The sequence below is a fragment of the Lathyrus oleraceus genome, chromosome 6 (assembly GCF_024323335.1).
Source record: "Lathyrus oleraceus cultivar Zhongwan6 chromosome 6, CAAS_Psat_ZW6_1.0, whole genome shotgun sequence".
Classification (NCBI taxonomy): Eukaryota; Viridiplantae; Streptophyta; class Magnoliopsida; order Fabales; family Fabaceae; genus Lathyrus; species Lathyrus oleraceus.
Window position 1 is genome coordinate 430,140,795 of NC_066584.1, and position 25,384 is coordinate 430,166,178.

Consider the following 25,384-nt stretch of genomic DNA (forward strand, 5'->3'; position numbering starts at 1 on the left):
GCACACAGTTAGAGTGGTATTATCAACTCGAGAGCTCTAACATCCGCACCTGGACTGATTTAGCGACAGCTTTCTACAAGCACTACCAGTATAATTCTGAACTAGCGCCTACTCGGCTACAGTTGCAGAATATGACTATGGGATCTAAAGAAAGTTTCAAAGAATATGCTCAAAAATGGAGAGATTTGGCTGGCAGAGTCAAACCCCCTATGACTGATCGAGAATTAGTGGACATGTTCATGAGTACACTGACTGGCCCATTCTACAGCCATCTACTGGGAAGTTCTTCATCGGGTTTCACTGAACTTATATTGACAGTCGAACGTGTTGAAAGCGGCATTCGAAGTGGAAAGATACAGGCGACTACTCCTGCAAGCACCAAAAGGTCCTACCAGGGGAGGAACGAATCAAATGCTGTGTATGGTCAAAGGGGTCATAACAAGAAAAATCGTGACCATGCTGTTGGAGCAGTGACGATTGCAGCACCGCCATCTCAAAACTTCCAGCACAAACAAGACAGGCCAAGAAGGCAGTTTACCATGATCAATATGACTTTAGCACAAGCACTGCAGGGTATGCTAAAGGCAAATCTAATTACCCTCAGGGGCCCTCCTGCAAATGTCAACACTACTTCTCCTCGTTATAATCCCAATGCTAGGTGTGCATATCACTCCGATAGCCCCGGGCATGATACAAATGATTGCTGGTTGTTAAAGAATAAGATTCAGGATATGATCGACACTGGAGAAATTGAATTCGATCCTCCAGAGACTCCTAATGTCATCACTGCACCTATGCCTAACCATGACAAGACTGTTAATGCTGTGGATGACAATTCTCACATTTCTAATGTAGCTGTTTTAACATCTTCTCTCCTGACCATCAAGAAGAACTTATTGCAAGCTGGTTTATTTCCAGGTTGTGCTGAAAATTACGATCTCTGTATACTCCGACCCAATGATTGCTTGAAGTTGAGAAATGGTATTCAACGGCTGATGGACGATCGCACAATTCTCTTCGAAAAGATCCCTAAGGTGGAAAACCCTACTGAAGAAATATCTGTGATTACTAGGTCCAAAGTTCCAGTGAAGATTACCGCTACTAGAGTGCCTGTGAAGATTACTGCTGAGCCCAAGGTAGCTCCCCTAATTATTACTGCACCTGGCCCAGTATCGTATTCCTCAAGCAAAGCCATTCCGTGGAATTATGGAGGTGATGTTTACATCCAGGGCGTAAAGTAAGTTGATAATTCTGCTAATCCTAATGGCATTGTTGGGACTAGTAAAATTACTCGAAGTGGAAGGATCTTCTCTCCAGAAATCTCACCTCCCGCCCCTGAAACTCGAGTAAAGGAACCAGTCAACCCTTCTCAGTCAGAGACACCGGTCGAAGTTACTACCGAAGATGTTGCCAAACAAGAAATGGAAGAAGTGCTGAAAATCATCCGCAAGAGTGATTTTGATGTGGTAGAACAGCTGGGGCATACTCCGTCTAAAATTTCGATGTTATCCTTGTTGTTATCTTCTGAATCTCATGCCAACGCATTGATGAAATTCTTGAAGACTGCTCATGTACCCCAGGAAACATCTGTCGATCAGTTCGAAAGTTATGTTGCTCACTTGGCAGTTGACAATGGCCTAGGCTTCTCCGATGCTGACTTGACACCAACAGGAAAGAATCACAATAAAGCTCTGCATATCTCCATTGAGTGTAAGGGGATCACCTTGTCTCATGTGTTGATCGATAATGGCTCTTCTTTGAATGTGCTACCGAAAGCTGTACTCGATAAGCTTGACTGTAAAAGCATTGAACTGAAGCCTAGTGACGTTGTGGTGCGTGCTTACGATGGTGCGAAGAGTGTTGTCCATGGTGAAGTTGTAACACCCTTCTAAAATACCCCAATAATCAATTAATTCAACAAAACATAAATCAGAGTAGATATGCAATTTAAGGGTGTCACACTTGACACTTCACACCATTCACCATAATAACTTGTCATGCTCATTTATTAATCAAAATAAAACATTGCACAAATCGCAGCGGATAGAGGTCTAATCAATCATGCAAACCATGTAACACATTACATGTAAAGTTGTTCAACAACCAAAATGAAAACAAGTAAAACATCCCGTCCCGATGTTACATCTACCAGAGCATGACCCACTAAGGAACTACACTAGACTCCAAGCACTAGCTTCTACTCAATCACTGCTCGTTACCTGAAACATAGTTGTAAGGGTGAGTTCCTCAATCGATATAATAAGCATTATAAAATATCATGTAATGCTAAGTAAATTAACACATTTCATCACCCTAATCATATCACACATTCAGCAACGACAACATCAACTCATAATCATACTCAACACAACACAACACAAAACACACGTATAATATTGGGATACATCCATTCATATTATACGCCACACATACATTATGCAATGAGACTCCATGCATGCGGTACCGACTATTCGTGAACACATAGTTCAACCTCACCGATCAAATCCAGATACGGCTACCAAGCTCACTAGTCCCACTCATTTGAGACCTAGTGACTCACTTCACTAATTCCTCACCATGGGAATTAGCTACCACCCCAAGGGCTATGCTATGCACGCTAAATCACCTAGCATGCAAACATCAACAACAATCCACAATAACTCACTCACTAATTCCTCACCATGGGAATTAGCTACCACCATAAAGGCCATACTATGCACGCTAAATCACCCAGCATGCAACATCAACAACAATCCACAATGGACATATGCTCACACTCTAAGCCATAAACAGTCCATTCACAATTGCATACATAACAGATACATTCACAGCATTATGCATACCATCACACATCATCAGCATATTTATCACAGAATCATATTCATATCATGCCAATTAATAAATCACAGTATTAGCACACTCTACTAATACCCCTACTGCTCAAAACAACGGGAAATGATCCCTACTATATCATACACCAATATAGGCCAATCATCAAATATGTCCACAATATTTAAATATCAAATTTCCACTTTTCCAACAGTGTTAACCGGTTAACGCCCTGGGTTAACCGGTTAACGCAACACAGAACACGCTTCCTGGCACATTTTAACAGTGTTAACCGGTTAACACCCTGGGTTAACCGGTTAACGCAAGACAGACAGCAATTTCTCATAATTCATAACAGTGTTAACCGGTTAACACCCTGGGTTAACCGGTTAACGCAAGACAGAAAGCTGTTCCTGCGCTAACACGAACAGAATGCAGAATTACCCGCATTTTTCGCCGTCGGAGGACTTCCGGACCTCCGATTTCAATTCCGTAAAAAGCTACACGTCCAGAAAATCACAACTCATCCAAACATAGATTCAATCACAGTTTTTAACATAATTTAGTCATCACAATTTGCAACATTCATCATCCAAATTAGGGTCAATTCAATGGCTTCTTACTACCCATTACATGTTAACCCATAATACCCATTAAACGACGATAAACCCCCCTTACCTGAGTTAATCCGGCAATCCTTTAGCTTCAAGCTTTTCCCTTCTTCAACCCTTGCTCTCTTGCTCTTCCTCTTTGCCCTTTTCCACTTTCTGTCGCTTCTCTGGTTTTCACGTGAAAAACCCTCTTTACCAAATGGAACTCTTTATATATATTCCAACTTATTATTCCAATAATAATAATTCCAAATAATATTCCAATAATAATCTAATTATTTAATTAAATTAATAAATATACTATTAACTTAATTTAAATAATTATCATATTTTATCGGGGTGTTACAACTCTCCCCCACTAAAAGAGTTTTCGTCCTCGAAAACATACCTCAAGCGAATAACTCTGGATAAGACTCCTTCATCTGACTCTCAAGTTCCCAAGTCACATTGCCACCTGCTGGTCCTCCCCAAGCTACCTTTACCAAAGCAATCTCTTTACCCCGCAACTGCTTCAACTCTCGATCCTCGATCCTCATAGGTGATGTTTCAACAGTCAGGTTATCTCTCACCTGTACATCATCTACTTGGACCACATGCGACGGATCAGGAATGTACGTCCTCAACTGAGACACATGAAAAACCTCATGCAAATTCGCAAGTGACGGCGGTAAAGCGATACGATAGGCTACCTCCCCTATCCTCTCCAAAATCTGATAAGGACCAATAAATCGAGGTGTCAACTTCTTCGACTTCAAAGCTCGACCAACCCCTGTTATCGGAGTAACACGAAGAAACACATGATCTCCCTCTTGGAACTCAAGTGACTTCCTCCTCTTGTCGTGATAACTCTTCTGACGACTATGAGCAATCCTCATCTTCTCCTGAATCATCTTAATCTTTTCCGTAGTTTGTTGAACAATCTCCGATCCAACCACAACACTCTCACCGGACTCATACCAACATAAAGGTGTCCGACATCTCCTACCATACAAAGCTTCAAACGGTGCCATACCAATGCTCGAATGAAAACTATTGTTGTAGGTAAACTCAATCAAAGGTAAATAACAATCCCAAGCACCTCCCTTTTCCAAAACACAAGCCCTCAAAAGATCCTCCAGCGACTGAATCGTCCTCTCAGTCTGACCATCAGTCTGCGGATGATGTGCAGAACTCAATCTCAGCTTAGTTCCCAAAGCCCTCTGCAAACCTTCCCAGAACTTCGATGTAAATCTAGGATCTCTGTCCGAAACAATACTCGACGGAATACCATGCAAACTTACAATTTTCTCAATATACAACTCGGCTAATCTCTCTAACGGATAATCCATTCTGATCGGAATGAAATGAGCCGATTTTGTCAATCTGTCAACAATCACCCAAATAGCTTCAAAATTCTTAATTGTCCTCGGTAAACCAGAAACAAAATCCATACTGATACTATCCCACTTCCACTCTGGAATAGCCAACGGTTGCATTAGCCCAGACGGCTTCTGATGCTCAATCTTTGACTTCTGACAAGTCAAACAAGAATAAACAAAACTCGCAATTTCTCTTTTCATTCCCGGCCACCAAAATAACTTTTTCAAATCATGATACATCTTCGTAGCCCCAGGATGAATACTCAGGCCACTACGATGTCCTTCCTCAAGAATACTCTTCTTAAGTTCGGTAACATCCGGAATACACACCCGATTACCAAATTTCAAAACACCATTCTCATCAACTCTGAATTCACCACCTTGACCTTGATTCACTAGAGTCAACTTATCAACCAAAAGCACATCGGATTTCTGACCCTCTCTAATCTCATCCAGAATACCACTCGTTAACTTCAACATTCCCAATTTAACACTATTGTGAGTACTCTCACACACCAAACTCAAGTCTCTAAACTGCTCAATTAAATCCAATTCCTTAACCATTAACATAGACATATGCAATGATTTCCGACTCAATGCATCAGCCACTACGTTTGCTTTACCCGGATGGTAATTCAAACCAAAGTCATAATCCTTCAGAAACTCTAACCATCTCCTCTGTCTCGTATTCAGCTCTTTCTGATCAAACAAATACTTTAAACTTTTATGGTCACTGAAAACCTCAAATCTTGACCCATACAAGTAATGCCTCCATAACTTCAGAACAAATACCACAGTTGCCAACTCTAAATCGTGTGTCGGATAGTTCCTCTCATGAACCTTCAGTTGTCTCGAAGCATAAGCTACAACCTGCTTATTCTGCATCAAAACACCACCCAAACCCAACAATGAAGCATCACAGAAAACCTCAAATGGTTCCGATGGACTTGGTAATATCAGAATAGGAGCAGTAGTTAACCTTCTCTTTAACTCTTGGAAACCTTCTTCACATTTTGAATCCCAAACAAATGCTTGCCCCTTCCTAGTCAACATCGTCAACGGTAACGCCAACTTAGAAAATCCCTCAATGAATTTCCTATAATAACCTGCAAGTCCAAGAAAACTCCTTATCTCAGAAACTGACTTCGGAGCTTCCCACTTAGATACCGCTTCTATCTTGGAAGGATCAACAACAACACCACCTCTTGAAATCACATGACCAAGAAAACTAACCTCTTCTAACCAAAATTCACACTTAGACAGTTTAACAAATAACTTCTTTTCTCGTAGAACCCCTAAAACCACTCTCAAATGTTCAGCATGCTCTTCTTCAGATTTCGAATACACCAAAATATCGTCAATAAACACCACAACAAACTTGTCTAGGTACGGATGGAAAATCCTATTCATATACTCCATAAATATCCCAGGCGCATTAGTCACACCAAAAGGCATTACAGAATACTCATAATGTCCGTACCTTGTTCTGAAAGCAGTCTTCTGAATATCCTCAGTTTTCACACGTATCTGATGATACCCCGATCTCAAATCTATTTTGCTGAACACACTCGCACCAACCAACTGATCCATCAAGTCATCAATCCTCGGCAAAGGATACCGATTCTTGATCGTCACTTTATTCAGTTGCCTGTAGTCCACACACAACCTCATAGTACCTTCTTTCTTCTTAACCAATAACACTGGTGCACCCCACGGTGACACACTCGGACGAATAAATTTCTTATCCAACAGATCTTCCAACTGACTCTTCAATTCAGTTAACTCAACAGCAGACATACGGTACGGAGCCATCGACATCGGCCTAGTACCAGGCACCAAATCAATCGAGAACTCAACTTCACGCTCTGGCGGTAATTCATTCACTTCTTCAGGAAACACATCAGGAAAATCACACACCACGGCTAGATTGCAAATCACTAGTTTATCTTTAGCCTCCAAAGTCGCTAACAGCATAAACAACTCTGCCCCATCTGCTACTGCCTCATTCACCTGCCTTGCTGATAGAAACAAACTCTTTCCTTCCTCGATCTCAGGAAAGATCACAGTCTTATCAAAACAGTTGATATAAACTCGGTTAAACACCAACCAGTTCATACCCAGGATAACATCAATCTGCACTAGTGGAAGACACACGAGGTCCATCCCAAAGTCTCTACCAAAAATACTCAAAGGGCAATTTAAACAAACTGAAGTAGTAGTCACTGAACCCTTCGCAGAAGTATCAATCACCATACTCCCATGCATCTCAGATATCTCTAATTTAAGTTTCACAGCACAATCCAAAGATATAAAGGAATGAGTCGCACCTGTGTCAATAATAGCTACAAGAGGAAAGCCATTAATATAACACGTACCTCGGATCAAACGATCATCTGCAGAAGTCTCAGAACCCGATAAAGCAAAGACCTTGCCTCCCGACTGGTTCTCTTTCTTCGGCTTAGGACACTGTGGGCTGATATGACCCACCTCTCCACAGTTGAAACAACTCATAGTCTTCAACCGGCACTCTGCGGCCAAGTGACCACCCTTGCCACACTTGAAACACTTCTTCTCAGCACTGGTACACTCATGGAAACGATGTCCAGTCTGACCACATCTGTAACACTTAGCAGGGGCACTGGAGTCTCCCCCACTAGGTCTCTTCATCCCACTCTGTCTCTGGAAACCTTTGCCAGCTGCATACGGCTTCCCACGATCATTCTGATTCTTGCCTTTCCTATCAACCCTCTGTTGATAGCTCTCCGCTCTGGCCTTGGTATCCTGTTCAAAAATCCTGCAACAGTCGACCAAGTCAGAAAACACTCTGATCCGCTGATACCCAATAGCCTGCTTGATCTCGGGACGTAACCCGTTCTCAAACTTCACACATTTTGAAAATTCCCCAATAGCCTCATCATGGGGAGTGTAATACTTCGACAGCTCTGTGAACTTAGCAGCATACTCAGTAACAGACCGGTTGCCCTGCTTCAATTCTAAGAACTCTATCTCTTTCTTTCTTCTGACATCCTCTAGAAAGTACTTCCTCAGGAATCTCTCTCTGAACACCGCCCAAGTGATCTCAGCACTCCCAGCAGCTTCCAACTCAGCGCGGGCAGCAACCCACCAATCATCTGCTTCCTCAGATAGCATATGCGTACCGAACCTGACCTTCTGGTTATTGGCACACTCAGTCACTCGGAAGATCCTCTCGATCTCCTTCAACCACTTCTGAGCACCATCTGGATCGTATGCTCCCTTGAACATTGGAGGATTGTTCTTCTGGAACTCACTCAGTTGACGAGCAGCTCCCAGTCCCACAACATTCGGATTCCCTCCAAGTACTCCAGCTAGCATACCCAGAGCCTCAGCAATCGCAGCATCATCTCTACCTCTTCCAGCCATCTCTATTCTGAAAACCCAACAAGCTAAAACAATAAGTACTGATAGGGTTACACAACACCTATCACGTACAGGGGAAACAGAATAATTACGACTCGACTCGACCGACTATGCTCTGATACCACTAATGTAACACCCTTCTAAAATACCCCAATAATCAATTAATTCAACAAAACATAAATCAGAGTAGATATGCAATTTAAGGGTGTCACACTTGACACTTCACACCATTCACCATAATAACTTGTCATGCTCATTTATTAATCAAAATAAAACATTGCACAAATCGCAGCGGATAGAGGTCTAATCAATCATGCAAACCATGTAACACATTACATGTAAAGTTGTTCAACAACCAAAATGAAAACAAGTAAAACATCCTGTCCCGATGTTACATCTACCAGAGCATGACCCACTAAGGAACTACACTAGACTCCAAGCACTAGCTTCTACTCAATCACTGCTCGTTACCTGAAACATAGTTGTAAGGGTGAGTTCCTCAATCGATATAATAAGCATTATAAAATATCATGTAATGCTAAGTAAATTAACACATTTCATCACCCTAATCATATCACACATTCAGCAACGGCAACATCAACTCATAATCATACTCAACACAATACAACATAAAACACACGTATAATATTGGGATACATCCATTCATATTATACGCCACACATACATTATGCAATGAGACTCCATGCATGCGGTACCGACTATTCGTGAACACATAGTTCAACCTCACCGATCAAATCCAGATACGGCTACCAAGCTCACTAGTCCCACTCATTTGAGACCTAGTGACTCACTTCACTAATTCCTCACCATGGGAATTAGCTACCACCCCAAGGGCTATGCTATGCACGCTAAATCACCTAGCATGCAAACATCAACAACAATCCACAATAACTCACTCACTAATTCCTCACCATGGGAATTAGCTACCACCATAAAGGCCATACTATGCACGCTAAATCACCCAGCATGCAACATCAACAACAATCCACAATGGACATATGCTCACACTCTAAGCCATAAACAGTCCATTCACAATTGCATACATAACAGATACATTCACAGCATTATGCATACCATCACACATCATCAGCATATTTATCACAGAATCATATTCATATCATGCCAATTAATAAATCACAGTATTAGCACACTCTACTAATACCCCTACTGCTCAAAACAACGGGAAATGATCCCTACTATATCATACACCAATATAGGCCAATCATCAAATATGTCCACAATATTTAAATATCAAATTTCCACTTTTCCAACAGTGTTAACCGGTTAACGCCCTGGGTTAACCGGTTAACGCAACACAGAACACGCTTCCTGGCACATTTTAACAGTGTTAACCGGTTAACACCCTGGGTTAACCGGTTAACGCAAGACAGACAGCAATTTCTCATAATTCATAACAGTGTTAACCGGTTAACACCCTGGGTTAACCGGTTAACGCAAGACAGAAAGCTGTTCCTGCGCTAACACGAACAGAATGCAGAATTACCCGCATTTTTCGCCGTCGGAGGACTTCCGGACCTCCGATTTCAATTCCGTAAAAAGCTACACGTCCAGAAAATCACAACTCATCCAAACATAGATTCAATCACAGTTTTTAACGTAATTTAGTCATCACAATTTGCAACATTCATCATCCAAATTAGGGTCAATTCAATGGCTTATTACTACCCATTACATGTTAACCCATAATACCCATTAAACGACGATAAACCCCCTTACCTGAGTTAATCCGGCAATCCTTTAGCTTCAAGCTTTTCCCTTCTTCAACCCTTGCTCTCTTGCTCTTCCTCTTTGCCCTTTTCCACTTTCTGTCGCTTCTCTGGTTTTCACGTGAAAAACCCTCTTTACCAAATGGAACTCTTTATATATATTCCAACTTATTATTCCAATAATAATAATTCCAAATAATATTCCAATAATAATCTAATTATTTAATTAAATTAATAAATATACTATTAACTTAATTTAAATAATTATCATATTTTATCGGGGTGTTACAGAAGTGGTTCTCCCTATCAAGATAGGACCTCAGGTTTTCAACACTATCTTTCACGTAATGAACATTCGCCCTGCCTATTCCTGCTTGCTGGGACGCCCTTGGATTCATGGGGCAAGTGTTGTAGCTTCGTCTCTCCATCAAAAACTGAGGTATCCAATAGAGGGTAAGATCGTCACTGTGTGTGGGGAAGAAGAGTATATTGTCAGTAGTGTGCATACCTTCAGATACGTCGAGATGGATGGTGAATTCTTTGAGACTCCTTCTCAGTCATTTGAAGTAGTTCCTCCGACTAATCCTGTCCTTAAGCCAACTTCCTGTGTGCCCAAGGTTATTCGTGCTCCTCCTGCTATGATTTCTCTGAAGGACGCTCAAGCCGTGGTTGAAGATGGTGGTCGTACTGGTTGGGGTCAACTGATCGATGTACCATACAAGTCTGATAGATTCGGCCTGGGATTTAGCTCTGAGAAGGCAGTCAAAGATCAAATTAATGCTGTAGAAGATGCTGATAGCGATTGCGTCCTGGATAGCTGGATTTTTCCAACAATTGGTGACGGACTCAATAATTGGAAGGCTGAAGACACTATCCCGATTTCCTTTATTCAGGAGTAATTGTTTTTGTCTATTTTAGTGTTGCAAATTTTTAATGTTTACAATTGAACCTCTTAAAGCATTGCGCCTATGCCCGGGGCACAATAGCTAATTTGTTAAGGGTTTGTCATTTCATAAGCATATTTACATTCAATAAATCAATGGACTTTTTGCATTCAAATATTGCGCTCTTTGTCTTTCCTGTCATCTTCCAAACAAGCTATGATTTCTTACACACACTCACGTAACAAATTGCAGATCCATACCCACTCTGAATCCTGTTGATAATAGTTCTACTACTGTTCATTATGACTTTGAAAATCCGATCTACCAAGCCGAGGATGGAAGTGAGGAAGATTGTGAAGTACCTGGAGAGCTTGCCAGATTGTTACTGCAAGAAGAAAAGTCTATACAGCCGCATGAGGAATCAATTGAAATTGTAAATCTGGGTATTGAAGCAGACAAAAAGGAAGTCAAAATAGGAGCAGGCTTGGAAAGCAGTATCAAAGAAAGATTGATTCAGATGTTACATGACTATGTAGAGATTTTTGCTTGGTCTTATGAAGACATGCCAGGATTGGATACTGATATAGTAGTGCATCGTTTGCCAATGAAGGAAGATTGTCGTCCTGTTAAGCAAAAGGTTCGCCGCATGCGTACTGAAATGTCTGAGAAAATCAAAGTCGAGGTTATGAAACAATTTGATGCAGGTTTTCTGGCTGTTACTTCTTATCCTCAATGGGTTGCTAATGTGGTACCAGTGCCAAAGAAGGATGGTAAGGTGCGAATGTGTGTAGATTACAGAGATTTGAATAAAGCGAGTCCCAAGGATGACTTTCCACTTCCGCACATTGATGTTCTGGTGGATAACACCGCTCAACACAAGGTATTCTCATTCATGGATGGATTCTCAGGTTATAACCAGATTAAGATGGCGCCTGAGGACATGGAGAAAACTACGTTTGTGACGCAATGGGGCACTTTCTGTTATAAAGTAATGCCATTTGGTTTAAAGAACGCAGAGCCAACGTACCAGCGTGCTATCGTGGTTTTGTTCCATGATATGATCCATCATGAAATAGAGGTATATGTGGATGACATGATAGCCAGATCTCATACTGAAGAGGAACATCTCGATCATTTATACAAACTGTTTGAGAGGTTGAAGAGGTACAAGTTGAGATTGAACCCGAACAAATGCACCTTTGGAGTAAGATCCGGTAAGCTCTTGGGCTTTATTGTCAGTGGTAAAGGAATTGAGGTAGACCCGGCTAAGGTGAGAGATATTCAAGAAATGCCAGTTCCCCGTACAGATAAGGAAGTCAGAGGTTTCTTGGGACGCTTGAATTACATTGCCCGATTTATCTCCCATCTGACTGCTACCTGCAAACCCATCTTCAAATTACTGAGGAAAAATCAAGAGATGATATGGAATGATGAATGTCAAGAAGCTTTTGATAAAATCAAGAAGTATCTCCAGGAACCTCCAATTCTGATACCACCAGTTGAAGGAAGACCTCTAATCATGTATTTGACCGTGTTAGAAAGTTCAATGGGGTGCGTGTTGGGGCAACATGACGAGTCTGGTCGAAAAGAGCATGCCATATACTACCTTAGCAAAAAGTTTACCGACTGTGAAACAAGATACTCACTGCTCGAGAAAACTTGTTGTGCTTTGGCCTGGGCTGCTCGCCGACTAAGACAGTATATGTTGAATCACACCACTTTATTGATTTCTAAGATGGATCCTATCAAATATATATTTGAGAAACCTGCCCTCTCCGGAAGAATAGCAAGATGGCAGATGATTTTAACAGAGTATGATATCCAGTATACTACCCAGAAAGCAATCAAAGGAAGTGCGCTAGCTGATCATTTGGCTCATCAAGCGGTGGATGATTACCAATCTATGAATTTTGAGTTCCCAGATGAGGATGTCATGCTTGTTACCGATTATGAAAAACCTGGACCGGATGAAGGACCCGAACTGGGATCCCGATGGACTATGGTTTTTGATGGATCTTCTAATGCGTTGGGCAATGGTGTTGGTGTTGTAATTATTTCTCCCAGGGGTTGCCATACGCCTTTCACTACTAGACTATGTTTTGATTGTACCAATAATATGGCTGAGTATGAAGCATGTATTTTGGGACTCAAGGCTGCTATAGACTTAAGAATCAAGTTTTTGAGTGTGTACGGAGACTCAGCATTAGTAATCAGTCAGATCAGAGGAGAATGGGACACTAAACATCCAAATCTCATCCCTTATCGAGAGCGGGTGTTGACATTAATCCCATACTTTGAAGAGATTACATTCGAACATATTCCACGAGAAGAGAATCAGTTGGCAGACGCATTGGCTACCATGTCATCGATGTTCAGAGTCAGATGGGACAGTGAAGCTCCCAGGGTCACCATTGAACGATTAGATGAACCAGCATATTGTTATGAACTTAATACTGAGGGAGTAGAGGAGAAACCTTGGTTCCACGAAGTGAAAAGATATTTAGAAACTCGGGAATACCCTGAAGGGGCATCCATCAATGACAGAAAATTCCTGAGGAAGTTCTCCGCTAAATTCTTTTTGAGTAATGGGGTATTATACAAACGTAATCATGATTCGACCTTGCTTTGCTGTGTGGATAAAAAGGAAGCAGAAAAGATTATGGAAGACATGCATGACGGTATTTTTGGGACTCACTCTAGTGGACATACGACGACCAAGAAGATTCTGAGATCAGGGTATTATTGGTCTACCATGGAAGCTGATTGCCACCATCACTCCAGAACCTGTCACAAGTGCCAGATCTATGCGGATAAAGTACATGTGCCTCCTGCTCCATTAAACGTGTTGACAGCCCCTTGGCCCTTTGCAATGTGGGGCATTGATATGATTGGAGAGATTAAACCTACTGCTTCTAACGGACATCGTTTCATTCTTGTTGCTATTGATTACTTTACCAAGTGGGTAGAGGCAGCCTCATTTGCTTCTGTTACCAAGAATGTGGTGGCACGTTTCATCAAGAATAGTCTCATTTGTCGGTATGGCATCCCTGAAAGAATTACCACTGACAATGGCACCAATTTGAACAACAAGATGATTACTGAACTCTGCACGCAGTTCAAAATAAAACACCATAACTCTTCTCCGTACCGGCCAAAGATGAACGGCGCCGTGGAGGCTGCTAATAAGAATATCAAGAAGATCATACAAAAGATGACAGTAACATACAAAGACTGGCATGAGATGTTACCCTTTGCTCTTCATGGTTATCGCACTTCAGTGCGCACTTCGACAGGGGCAACTCCGTTCTCTTTAGTCTACGGAATGGAAGCCGTTTTACCAGTGGAAGTTTAGATTCCATCTCTAAGAATCATGAAAGAGGCGGGCTTAGATGAAGATGAATGGATTCAGACTCAACTCGATCAGATAAATTTGATTGATGAGAAGAGACTTGCGGCTGTTTGTCATGGGCAGATATATCAGAAGCGCATGACCCAGGCATTTAACAAAAGAGTCAAGAGACAGGTGTATCAAATTGGCGACTTGGTGATCAAGCGTATCATTCTACCACAAGGTGATCCCAGAGGCAAATGGACTCCCACATACGAAGGGCCATTTATAGTTAAGAAGGTATTCTCTGGTGGAGCCATGATGCTTGCTACAATGGATGACGAAGATTTCCCGCATCCTGTGAACGCGGACATAGTTAAAAAATACTACGGATAAAAGAGACCCGCTAGGTCGACGTATCTAGGCAAAAGTAAGGGAATCCCGGCGAACCAAAAGGGTTCGGGCAAAAATTAGGGATAAACATATAAAAATGTACACCCGGCAAGTCGAAAACCTGAAAAGGCGGCTTGGGAAAAAAAGGGTATCCTGGTGGACTGAAAACCTAAAAAGGCGGTCCAGGCAAAAATTAGGGATTAAAGCGTATGACTATGTCCCGTTCTCAGTCAGCTTCACCCAAGTTCAAAGGACTGAACAAGCTAATCACTTTTATCCGACCGCAGGAGATGAGAGGCTTGAAGACATAATGACAGTAGTGGAATTAAAATCAATAGGACTTTTTCTGCATAGCTTTCTCTTTGTTTTCTTGACAATTTCCTCTTACTAGGATTTCTGTCTCCCTGTACACAAATTGCCTGTTTATAGGCCCTCTTTCAAGATCAATACAATTTTATTTCGAAAAAAATGCTGTTGTTTTACTTCCTCTGTTTTGTTTGCGTAAACATCCATTGATTTAATTTGAATTAATATATGCATTTGAATATGATTGATGCTTACCGAAAATGCATGCATAAAATAGCAATAGCAGTTACTAAAAGACTTTAGGGTCGAGGATAAGGTCTAACCATGCTTTCCAACAAGTCCGATTACAAATCCTTTCCCCAACATAAACCAGTTATTTCCCAGAAGAGGTCGGCATCACCAGACAGACTGGTCATCTCTTCCATCCCCAGCCAGGCTCTGTTGGATATTTCCACCATCAGACAGAAATCAAATACCCCCAGCTAAGAAAGGGTCATCAATACAAGTATCTCCAACCAGAATATTGGGATTTATTTTCCCCTGGAAGAACTTTCCAGACGCATAATTCATTCATTACATCATTTCACAGCATACGCATGCATACATTGTTCGCATTTATTTTAGAAGCATAAAACATCTCATGCATCATGACATGGCACGAAGCTAACTTTACTTTTCAGGTTAATTATCCTCCGGATACGGTCAAAATAAAGATCCATTCAGACGGACATCTTTATCGATTACATTTACATCTTTCAGATATAATCCACATGAACATCCATTCCGACAAGCACTCTGATATCCTCCTAATGGTGGCATCTTTAAGCCCATCCCAGACATTTACTGCAAATACGATCGGATACAACCTAACGTACGGTTCATTCTGATTCAGCCCAACATATGATTCCTTCAACTACTTCAATACGGTCTAGCGTATGACCCATTTGGATCTTCATTCCTCAGATACTACCTAGCGTATGGTACATTCCGAGGTGTAGTCTATCGCACGACTACTTTTCGTCAGATACAGCCTAATGGATGACTCATTCCACAACTCAGATACGATCTAGCGTACGATCCATTCTGACCTTTATTTCTCAGATACATCCTAATGGACGGCTCATTCTGCAACTCAGATACTACCCAGCGTACGGTACATTCTGAAACATGGGCTAGTGTACGACTACCCTTTCATCCTCAGATACAGCCTAAGGGACGGCTCATTCTGCAACTCAGATACGATCTAGCGTACGATCCATTCTGATCTTTCATCCCCAGTGAAATCACCCGCCTAAGGGACGGCTCATTCTGCTATTCAGATACGATCTAGCGTTTGATCCATTCTGATCCTTTATCCCCAGCAGGGTATGACCCATTTGGATCCTTATCTCATCAGGTTCAGCTCACCCTAATATCACCCAATGGATGACTCACTATACGGTCTAGCGTACGACCCGGTGTGGCACCCATGTCTCCCAATTGGTCTGATGTACGACGCACTCTGAAGCTCTCATCATCAAACTCCCTGGGTGGCATCTTTAAGCCCATTTCCATCAAGACTAACTTTTAATTAACAAGTGCAAATTTTTGGGGCATTCTAAGTGTTCAATAATCTTCCACCTCCAGACCACGAATGGCATACATACCATTCTAACTCTCTCGGTTTAAGAATATTGAACAGGGGCAGCTGTCATACCCCAAAATCTGCCCGTTAATATTACAAGCATTTTTCAAGACACTCCAACTTATTTTTCAAGGCATTGATCCTAAAAGAACAAAGACCCAGCTCACAGGTGGCCAAACCGAGGAAATGACTCAAACTGGCATGCTCGCTAGGCGAGCAAATCCTTCGCCTGGCGAACCCTTCGCTACGCCACTCGCCTAGCGAAGCTTACGAATACCAGAAAATTCTGGGCTTCATGCTGAGCCCATCAGGTCACAAAAATTATTATAAATAGCAGAGCTTCATTCAGAAAAAGAGGACGGAGGCAGACAGACAGAAACCCTAGCAAGGAAACCCTAACAGAAGCAACACAGCAAACCCTGGAGGCTAACCAAGAGAATTCAGAGCAACCCTAAAGGAAACCCTGAAGGAAACTCATCTGCACCAAGGTTATCTCCGCCCAACTCAATCCGGCACCAACCCTAAGAGCGACTTGCCAATTCAAGGTTGCAATTCAATTGCAAACAGGTTTGCATTACTATTACCGCTTTATGTTCTTAATTTGCATATGGCGTTATGATTGAATTTATAAAAATATCTTAAGTTTTGCATGTGAATTTAAGTATGTATGAATATCTTGAACGTTTAACCATGTAATTTCTGTGATGGATGCCATAGGGTGTGGAGCTTTCTGGAATTGTACTGTTATTAAAACCAGAACCCGCAGCCGCTCGCTAGCACATCGCTAAGCGAGCCTGTAGCGAGCATTCGCTAAGCCTTCGCTAGGCGAGGCAGGAGCGAACGTGACAATCGCCGATTTTTCTGTTCTGTTCTATGCTTATCAGATCTGTTTTATTCTGACCATGTGTTATTTTGCCTGACATTCCTACCGCTATGTTCCTTTTGTTTGGTGCAATTCTCGATTGCACCCTGATTTGGTATTCTGACTTGTTTGCTGAATTTTGTAAGGGTTCACATACTCCCGGAAAAGGTAGCTTGCTAGGTATTCCACTTTATTTGTGGGATACCCTTGTGGAGATTCATCCTAATTACCTAATTGATTTTAATGTGGAGATTCATCCTAATTACCTAATTGATTTTAATGTGGAGATTCATCCTAATTACTTAATTGATTTTAATATGGAGATTCATCCTAATTACCTAATTGATTATAAAATATTGCCTTTGAATATGTGATCTTGGACCTCTCTTTGTTGCCTTACGGTATTATGGTATTACGGTCATGTCCCGCGAATGTGGGGATACACTTAGCAAAGACCCTTCGATTAAATCATCATGTCCCTATAAAATAAATCATCGTCCCTCGGATGTTACCTGCGAATATATGATTTCGTCCCTCGATGACCCTTCGTTGTAGCCTACGGTTGAATGATGATCGTCCCTTCGAATGCTAAGGTATCCTTACAAATGTTGCCTTCAATGACCAATCGATGACCCTACGATGTCCCTTTTACATCCAAAGGATAAAGCTACTTGCTTCTCAATAGTAAGGACAGTTTTACCCTCATAAGGATAGGAAATGCCCATAAAGACCTGGGTAGGTATAACTCTTAATTGCTGACTCACAACTTAAAATATTTTTCACACCCCACAAATTTGCAAAACCTCTATTAGAAAATCACCACTTGGCATACATTCGCACTAGAATCATTGCCAAGGTATATTTTTCTAAACGGCTTTCAAAATTAAACGAGATAAATACTTTGTATACATTCGTACAAGAATCATTACAAAGTTAAACTCTCTTTTCAAAACATTTCCTAAACAGTTCACGAACACCTTTTTCAGACAAGAAAAAAACATAAGTGATCAAGCAATTAAGAGCCCATGGATAACCATGGATACAAAGGGTGCTAACACCTTCCCTTTGTATAATGTACCTCCCGAACCCAAAATCTAATTAAGGTCTTTCCTGTTCTTTTCCACCTTTCCTTATTGGATAAAAGAAAAGTCGGTGGCGACTATTGCTATCCGCGACATTTGCTTTCCAAAGCAAAAACACACAAAGTCAGTTCACCGTATGACACTTGCACTTGTTAGGATTGACCTCTACCCTTCCCTTTATGAGGTATTAGCCTAAGAACTTCCCCATATCTACTATGAATATGCACTTTTTGGGGTTTAAACACATGTTGTATTTCTCAACTTCCTCGAAGGCAACCACTAAGTGAGTTGCATAGTTGATTTTGCAGATAAATTTCACTATCATGTCATCAATGTATACCTTTAACATGTCATTGATATGGTCCTTAAAGACTCTATTCAACATTCTTTGATATGGTCCTTAAAGACTCTATTCAACATTCTTTGATATGTTGCTCTTACATTTTTTAGACGTAATCATTTTATAACATAAATTTCCTTCGTCGATAAAGAACATTGTCTTAACATTGCTATTATGATCCATTGGCATCTGATTGTTCCTTCAATATGCATCTATAAATAATAATGGTTTGAATCCAACTAAGTTATCAACTGATTTATCTATGTTGGGCAAATGGTAGGTGTCTTTCCTAATCAATAAACACACGACAAGCATGAAATTTGATTGTCGTGGCTCTTACCAACAAATAGACATGGTGGGTTGTTCTATATTGTCACTTTATTCATAATTTCCTCATTGTAGAAGGATAAATGAGGTGTTTTTCTTTTTGTTTTTTTCGTTTCGATTCAATTCTTGATATGGTGACTTCCCTTTGTTTTATTTTGAGGGAATAACATATTGTATGTTCGAGTTAGGAAATCACCAGGGATGACAAACATGCTTCTTAATCACCCGTGATTAGTCGGTTTGTACTTCATCAAGGCGTTGATGGGTAAATCTTCTTAAGACATACAAAGTTTTTACTTGATGCAAGATACAATATGGGGATCATTCCACCACTTGAACATCCAACTATTGAGTAGTGAATGTGAGTTTCAAGAAGAACATTATTTCTTGTTTTCCTTTTCTTCCTCGATCATCTCGCACGATTGTGGTGTTTTTGGATCTATTTTTTCTCCCCTGGATTTTTTTACAAGAGACTGTTCAAGAAACCACTAATGTTTCCCTTATAATTATTCTTTGACCTACACATTATTGAAATTCGCCATTAAAGAAATTGAGTTGGAAGGTTAAAATATGTTTCACATATACGACACCAAACAATCTAGGAACAAGCATTCCTCACCACTGGTTGTTGTTAAATGAATATATAACAATGAATCTTAGTAAAGTCTTATACTATGTATGGTGAAGAGGGTGTACATGCAAACATTATGCCGCTAAAGTCAGTGACAACCATAAGTGTTAGATTTTTTAGGTTAGAATTGTGTGTATATGATATGGATATTCCTTTTAGCTTTTATAGTAGGCCCGTGGAATTTTAGGTACTATAACTTATTTAAGGGACACTTGTCTTAGAGGCCAATTGTCAATAAATCACATGACTTTGTTATCAACAGTTTGTAAGGGGTGTGCAAAATTTCTCTCTTGTGCCTGTATGGAAAGCAAACCTTTTAAACAGTCTCTTCACTACTGGGCTCAGATTGCATAGATTTAGTGGGTTATGCATTAACTCGAATTTGAACATGGTCTATTACTTAAAAGTCTCCCTAACTGATCCATGGGTGGATTCACCCATGACGGGTATGTTTGTATACATGGAATGGAATGAAATAGTATAAATTTATATTCCATTGTTTAAATTAATTAAAAAATGATGGAATAGAATGGAACCAGATGAAATGCATTCCATAACTTTCAATCATTTTTTGTACTATCTAATTTGGACGAACTAACAATATTGCTTTATACCCTTATAAAATACCTAAACAATTGAATGAAATTTTTATTTCACTCGCTTCGTTCCACTACATTCCACTTTGACCTGCTCCATTTAGCTCCATTAATTTTATAATATCCAGACATAACCTAAGTGTTATGCTCCCTCACTTCGGTCATTTTTAAAATGGTGATCGTTTCATTTTAAACTGAAACATATAACTTAAAATATGACTGAATATTTGCACCGTGTTCGACATTATATCGAGCGTCTTTATTCGTACTCCTCAAATAACTTTATTTTATATAAAACTAAAATTAGATAAGTTGGTTAATGAATTAAGTTCAATAAGTTAATTATCAAATTAGGTCTCGAACTATTTTTGAGTTGGTATAATTTACTGTCAATCATATTATCTCCAAAAAAAAAGTTAAACAAAACCGACCCATTACACTCATAATCCAAACCATTTTTTTTGGTATTAAAGAGGGCTAAGGCCCAAAAGAAAGAAAAGATTACAACGAAACCAATCTTGGGGCAGAAGATCCTGAACCATTTAAAACAACAAATTCTCTAATGAAACCTAGAAAATAAACTCGGAATTCTAAAATTACTACAGGCTCAACACCAACTTTTGCTAACGCTTCCGCACACGTGTTCGCTTCCCTATAATAATAATGAATAACTTTCACTTTATCATGCATTTCCATAAGATGTAAAATCCGATTAAACATCGAACCTCCCTCCATAACTGAAGCTTTTCCCAATTCAAGCATTCTAACAATAATCAAGGAATCAATACTCAACTATACTCGTGAGGTGTATCCTATCAAATATTCCCCATAATTCCGCTATAGCGACACTACATTCCCCAATATATTTTTAAAAATCACCCTTGCAAGCACCTTGTATATCACATATGATACCTCCACAACCTGACATTCTTCACACCATGCAAGCTCAATCAGTATTAAGCTTGACCCAATTTTCTTATGAAGGTTTCCATCCAATCATAACCACTGCCTTATCGACACGAGCATACACAACATTATTCTTCATAGCTTACCCATATTCATCCACCATTCTTTGAACATAGATCCCCAAAACGATGGTCTGTGGTAATTCATATCAACATATCCATGTTGCGCTAATACCATAAACCATGACAACCAACCGCCCTGAAGCTAATCCAACTACTGTTTTCTCTCAAATTCAACTCAATCCAAACATTCATATTCATAAAAAAGAACTCCAATTTGATTCTTCCAGGAACTTTATCCCTCCAAAAAGCATTTCTCTTAGACAATCCCTTAAAGCATGCAAAGTTGTTTCCCTAACACCACTACACAGCTTACAATCAACTCCTCATAATCATTTCAGATTTTTGTTAACGATGATAAATAATCTATCATGTTTGAGCAACCTCATGAAACTTCTAACTTAATCTTTGACTTCCATTTTCCAATTTCTCTTCCAACCACACTCATTGTTTTCATATATCTTGACCAAACTAACATACATATTTTTGACCGTAAATGACTAGATACATTTGTCGTTGAATAAAAATCTATTGTATCACATTTATGTAAAAAAATTATTTTTATACAACTATAAATATAATTTTTTAAAGATACATTCATTCAAATCATATTAAATAAATATTTGTAAATTTTTCCAATAATTAACATAAAAATATAATTAAATAAATACATTAAATCCTTATTTTTAAAACTCGATTTTTTTTTATCTAAAAAAGGATAAATGTTCCTACTCATTTTCTTAAACACAAAAGAGATTTTTTTATGGGCCGATGCTGGCCCATCCGCTAACGAATCCACAACCCGACTTAATTATTTGCTATAAAAACCGGAAGCAGTCTGTTGAAGAACCCTAGTATTGTTTCTTCTCTTTAGCATCACACACTGGTGTTAGGGTTTTGGAAATCGCCGGCGCGAGAGGTAAACGATTTTCCCTTCTTCTTATTCCATTTCTTCGTCGATCTCAATCTTTTGTATCGTCTTGATCATTTCTCATAGATCTTATTACGTATTAAAATGATTCAACAATTCTTAAGTGTTTTTTTTTGAATTGGTTACAGGAGAGATGGCTCCAAAACAACCCAGTACGGGTCTTTTCGTTGGATTGAACAAGGGTCACATCGTCACCAAGAAGGAATTGGCTCCACGTCCCTCAGCTCGCAAGGGGGTGAGTTTTTTTTCTGCGATTCGTTTTTTAAGTTTCACGATTCCACTTATTTAGATTGTTAATTGTTTTATTAGAATCATAATATCAACTAGTATAGTGATTGTATTTTGCCATCTGTAATAGTTGTTTTTATAGTTAAACCTAATTTATTGTTTTATGAATTTTGAATTTTTTGTGCACCATTGATCTATTTTATGTTTGTTTTAAAATTTTGAAGTGATAAAAATTATCCATTTTTTGTTTTCGTTTCCAGTTTATCAGATTTTTGTTAATGTTAGAGTTGCAAACTAGTAACAATCTATAATTGATTTGTTGATGTTGTTCTTCATTTGTAAATGTATGTGAAACTAATGTAATTATTGTTTCCATCAGAAAACAAGTAAGAGAGTGCACTTTGTGAGGAACCTAATCAGGGAGGTAGCTGGATTTGCACCCTATGAGAAGCGTATCACTGAGTTGCTCAAGGTTGGGAAGGACAAGAGGGCATTGAAAGTTGCCAAGAGGAAGCTCGGAACCCACAAGCGTGCCAAGAAGAAGAGAGAGGAGATGTCTAATGTTCTAAGGAAGATGAGGTTTGTTCTAGTTTCTTATGTTTAATTTATGTTGCTAATCATTCCTGAATTGTGTTCTGGTTGGTGATGATTTGTGCTTATTAAGCTATTTTCATTGTGCAGGGCTGGTGGAGCTGGTGATAAGAAGAAATAAGTCTTGTTTACTTTTGTTATGGTTTCACTTTATGGGAGACTATGTATTTTGTTTTAATTTACTTCAATTTTCTCAAGTTTTTATGGTTAGAAGGATTGTTCTTTGTTTTACCGAGACATATGAGTTAATCATTTTTGCAATTGAACTTGGTATAATCTTGTGTCTTCTGTGTATCATTAGATATAAGATTATTTTTATGGCTTTACATTATGAAGTTCTGTTACCTTTGGATATCCATGTTTTCAAATTAATTTTATGTATGAATGAAGCAATTGAACTTAGTTTAATTGAGTGACAGATGAAATTATAGTTTCTTATTTTTATATTTGAAGGTTAAGTAAAATAAATGTAACATTTTTTAAACAATAATTATCTAATTCTTTTAAGAAACAATCTATAAGTGAATATGCACACTACACACTATCGCAGTAGACTTTTCAACACATTTGCCCTTTAATATTTCAGGTTTTCACTAAATTTATTGTTGTTTTACATTAATTGGACTTATCAAGAGCAAGTGTATGGTAGAACTAATCTCGAAGAGCTTACTTTTAAATTTGTACTTCACTGTACTCTACTTTAAAAATGAGTAGATCACTTTTATCATTTGATCTATATTTTCATAATAGCAAAGCTAGTCCATATTTTTCATTATATTTTATATTAACCAGCAATTTTGGAACTCCAGTATAATTATTTAATGCCGTACATATATAGGTTGATGTAGCATAAATTCAACATTTTCTTACATTTATAATTTCGATGTTTGTATTCAAATAAATTGGGGAGGTTGTTGAAACCTGTATGTAGGGTTTTCTATTAGCATGTGTACGCAAAAGTCTGAATTTTTGGGGTTTTCTATTAACATGTGTATGCAAAAGTCTGATTTTTTTTTGTATCTTATGGTTAATTGCCAATGGAGTTGATTGTTTTGCCTGCTCTTTAGGGCGAGGTTCTAGACTCTCACACTCTAATATTTCTGTTTTGCCTCTCCCTTATTATTTTTTGTGGGCTTGCCTGTTAGCTTTCCATGTCCCGTACTTATTTTTTTTAGAACCGTTAGCTTTCCATGTCCCGTCCTTATTTTTTTCAGAATGGACCTAACTTTTGGCCCTGCATCCTCAATTATTATCTCTTTGCCCTGTTTTGTATCGGGCTTTTGCGAGCCAGTCATGTCCGTTGACCACCCCTAAGTCCGAGTTTGATTGTAAATGAGTATTTAGAAAGTTTTATAAATAGTGTAGTATTTATTTTGGGTTTAACGATGATGCACGGGTCGTCATTGGTTGAGAGGGTAAAATAAATTTACATTGTCATAACCCCTTTTCTCTTATATTTTATAAATTTTATTTTTTAATTTTATTTTGTGTTCAGACTTTGTAAAAGAGTTTTAATATTTATTATTTAGTATTTTTTTTACTGGTGGGAGATTTTTTAAAATAGTTTCAGAAGTTTATTTTTAACATTAATTTTTTTATTGTGTATCGAGACTTTGTAATAGAGTTTCAATAATTTTTAAAATATTTTTTATTTTTTATAAATATTTTTTTTTATTTTATGTACGGATAAGATACAAAAGAGTTTTGATAATTATTTTTTATTTTTATTTTGTATATCAGTTTTTAAAATATTTTTCAATTTTGAATTTGTTGATTGGAAGAATTTTTTTTTAAAATTTTTTTATTGGAATTTTGTAAACGAGTTTCTCAATTTTTAAAATTAATTTTGTTTGTATATGAGAAGATTTTGTAAAAAAATTTCGGTTGTGAATATTATAAATTTTGTATTGGAAAATTTTATGAGAGATAGTCAATTTTTTTATATTCTTTAATAAATTATTTATTATTTATATGAGGATATTTTGATAAAAAGTGTTATAATGTAGGAATAGAGAAATAAATGATGAGATAAGGTTGATGCAGTAAGAATGTAATATTTTAAACTTTTTAATTTGTATATGTAAAATTTTAAACTCCAATTATTTTGATAGGGAGTAACATTTGTTCTCAATACGGCAACAATTTGTTTTGTCACGTTGCTGAGTTGCTCTGGCGGATCCTCCCCGGCTGTACTTAAAACAGTTTCATGGAAACCAAACAAGAAAGAAACAGATATAAATGGTTTGATCAATATATTTACTGAGCTTGCTTCAAGGCAATCGAAATTTGTT

General features: G+C 38.8%; 1 protein-coding gene across 1 annotated transcript; it reads left to right on the forward strand.

Annotated features, from left to right (window-relative positions):
- The first annotated feature begins 22,097 nt into the window (after nt 1-22,097).
- On the forward strand, nt 22,098-23,419 carry LOC127090998 (60S ribosomal protein L36-3). Its single transcript, XM_051029490.1, has 4 exons — nt 22,098-22,262; nt 22,403-22,509; nt 22,882-23,081; nt 23,184-23,419. The coding sequence occupies exons 2-4, from the start codon at nt 22,408-22,410 to the stop codon at nt 23,212-23,214; spliced, it is 333 nt and encodes a 110-aa protein (XP_050885447.1). The 5' UTR covers nt 22,098-22,262; nt 22,403-22,407; the 3' UTR covers nt 23,215-23,419.
- The last annotated feature ends 1,965 nt before the right edge of the window (nt 23,420-25,384 follow it).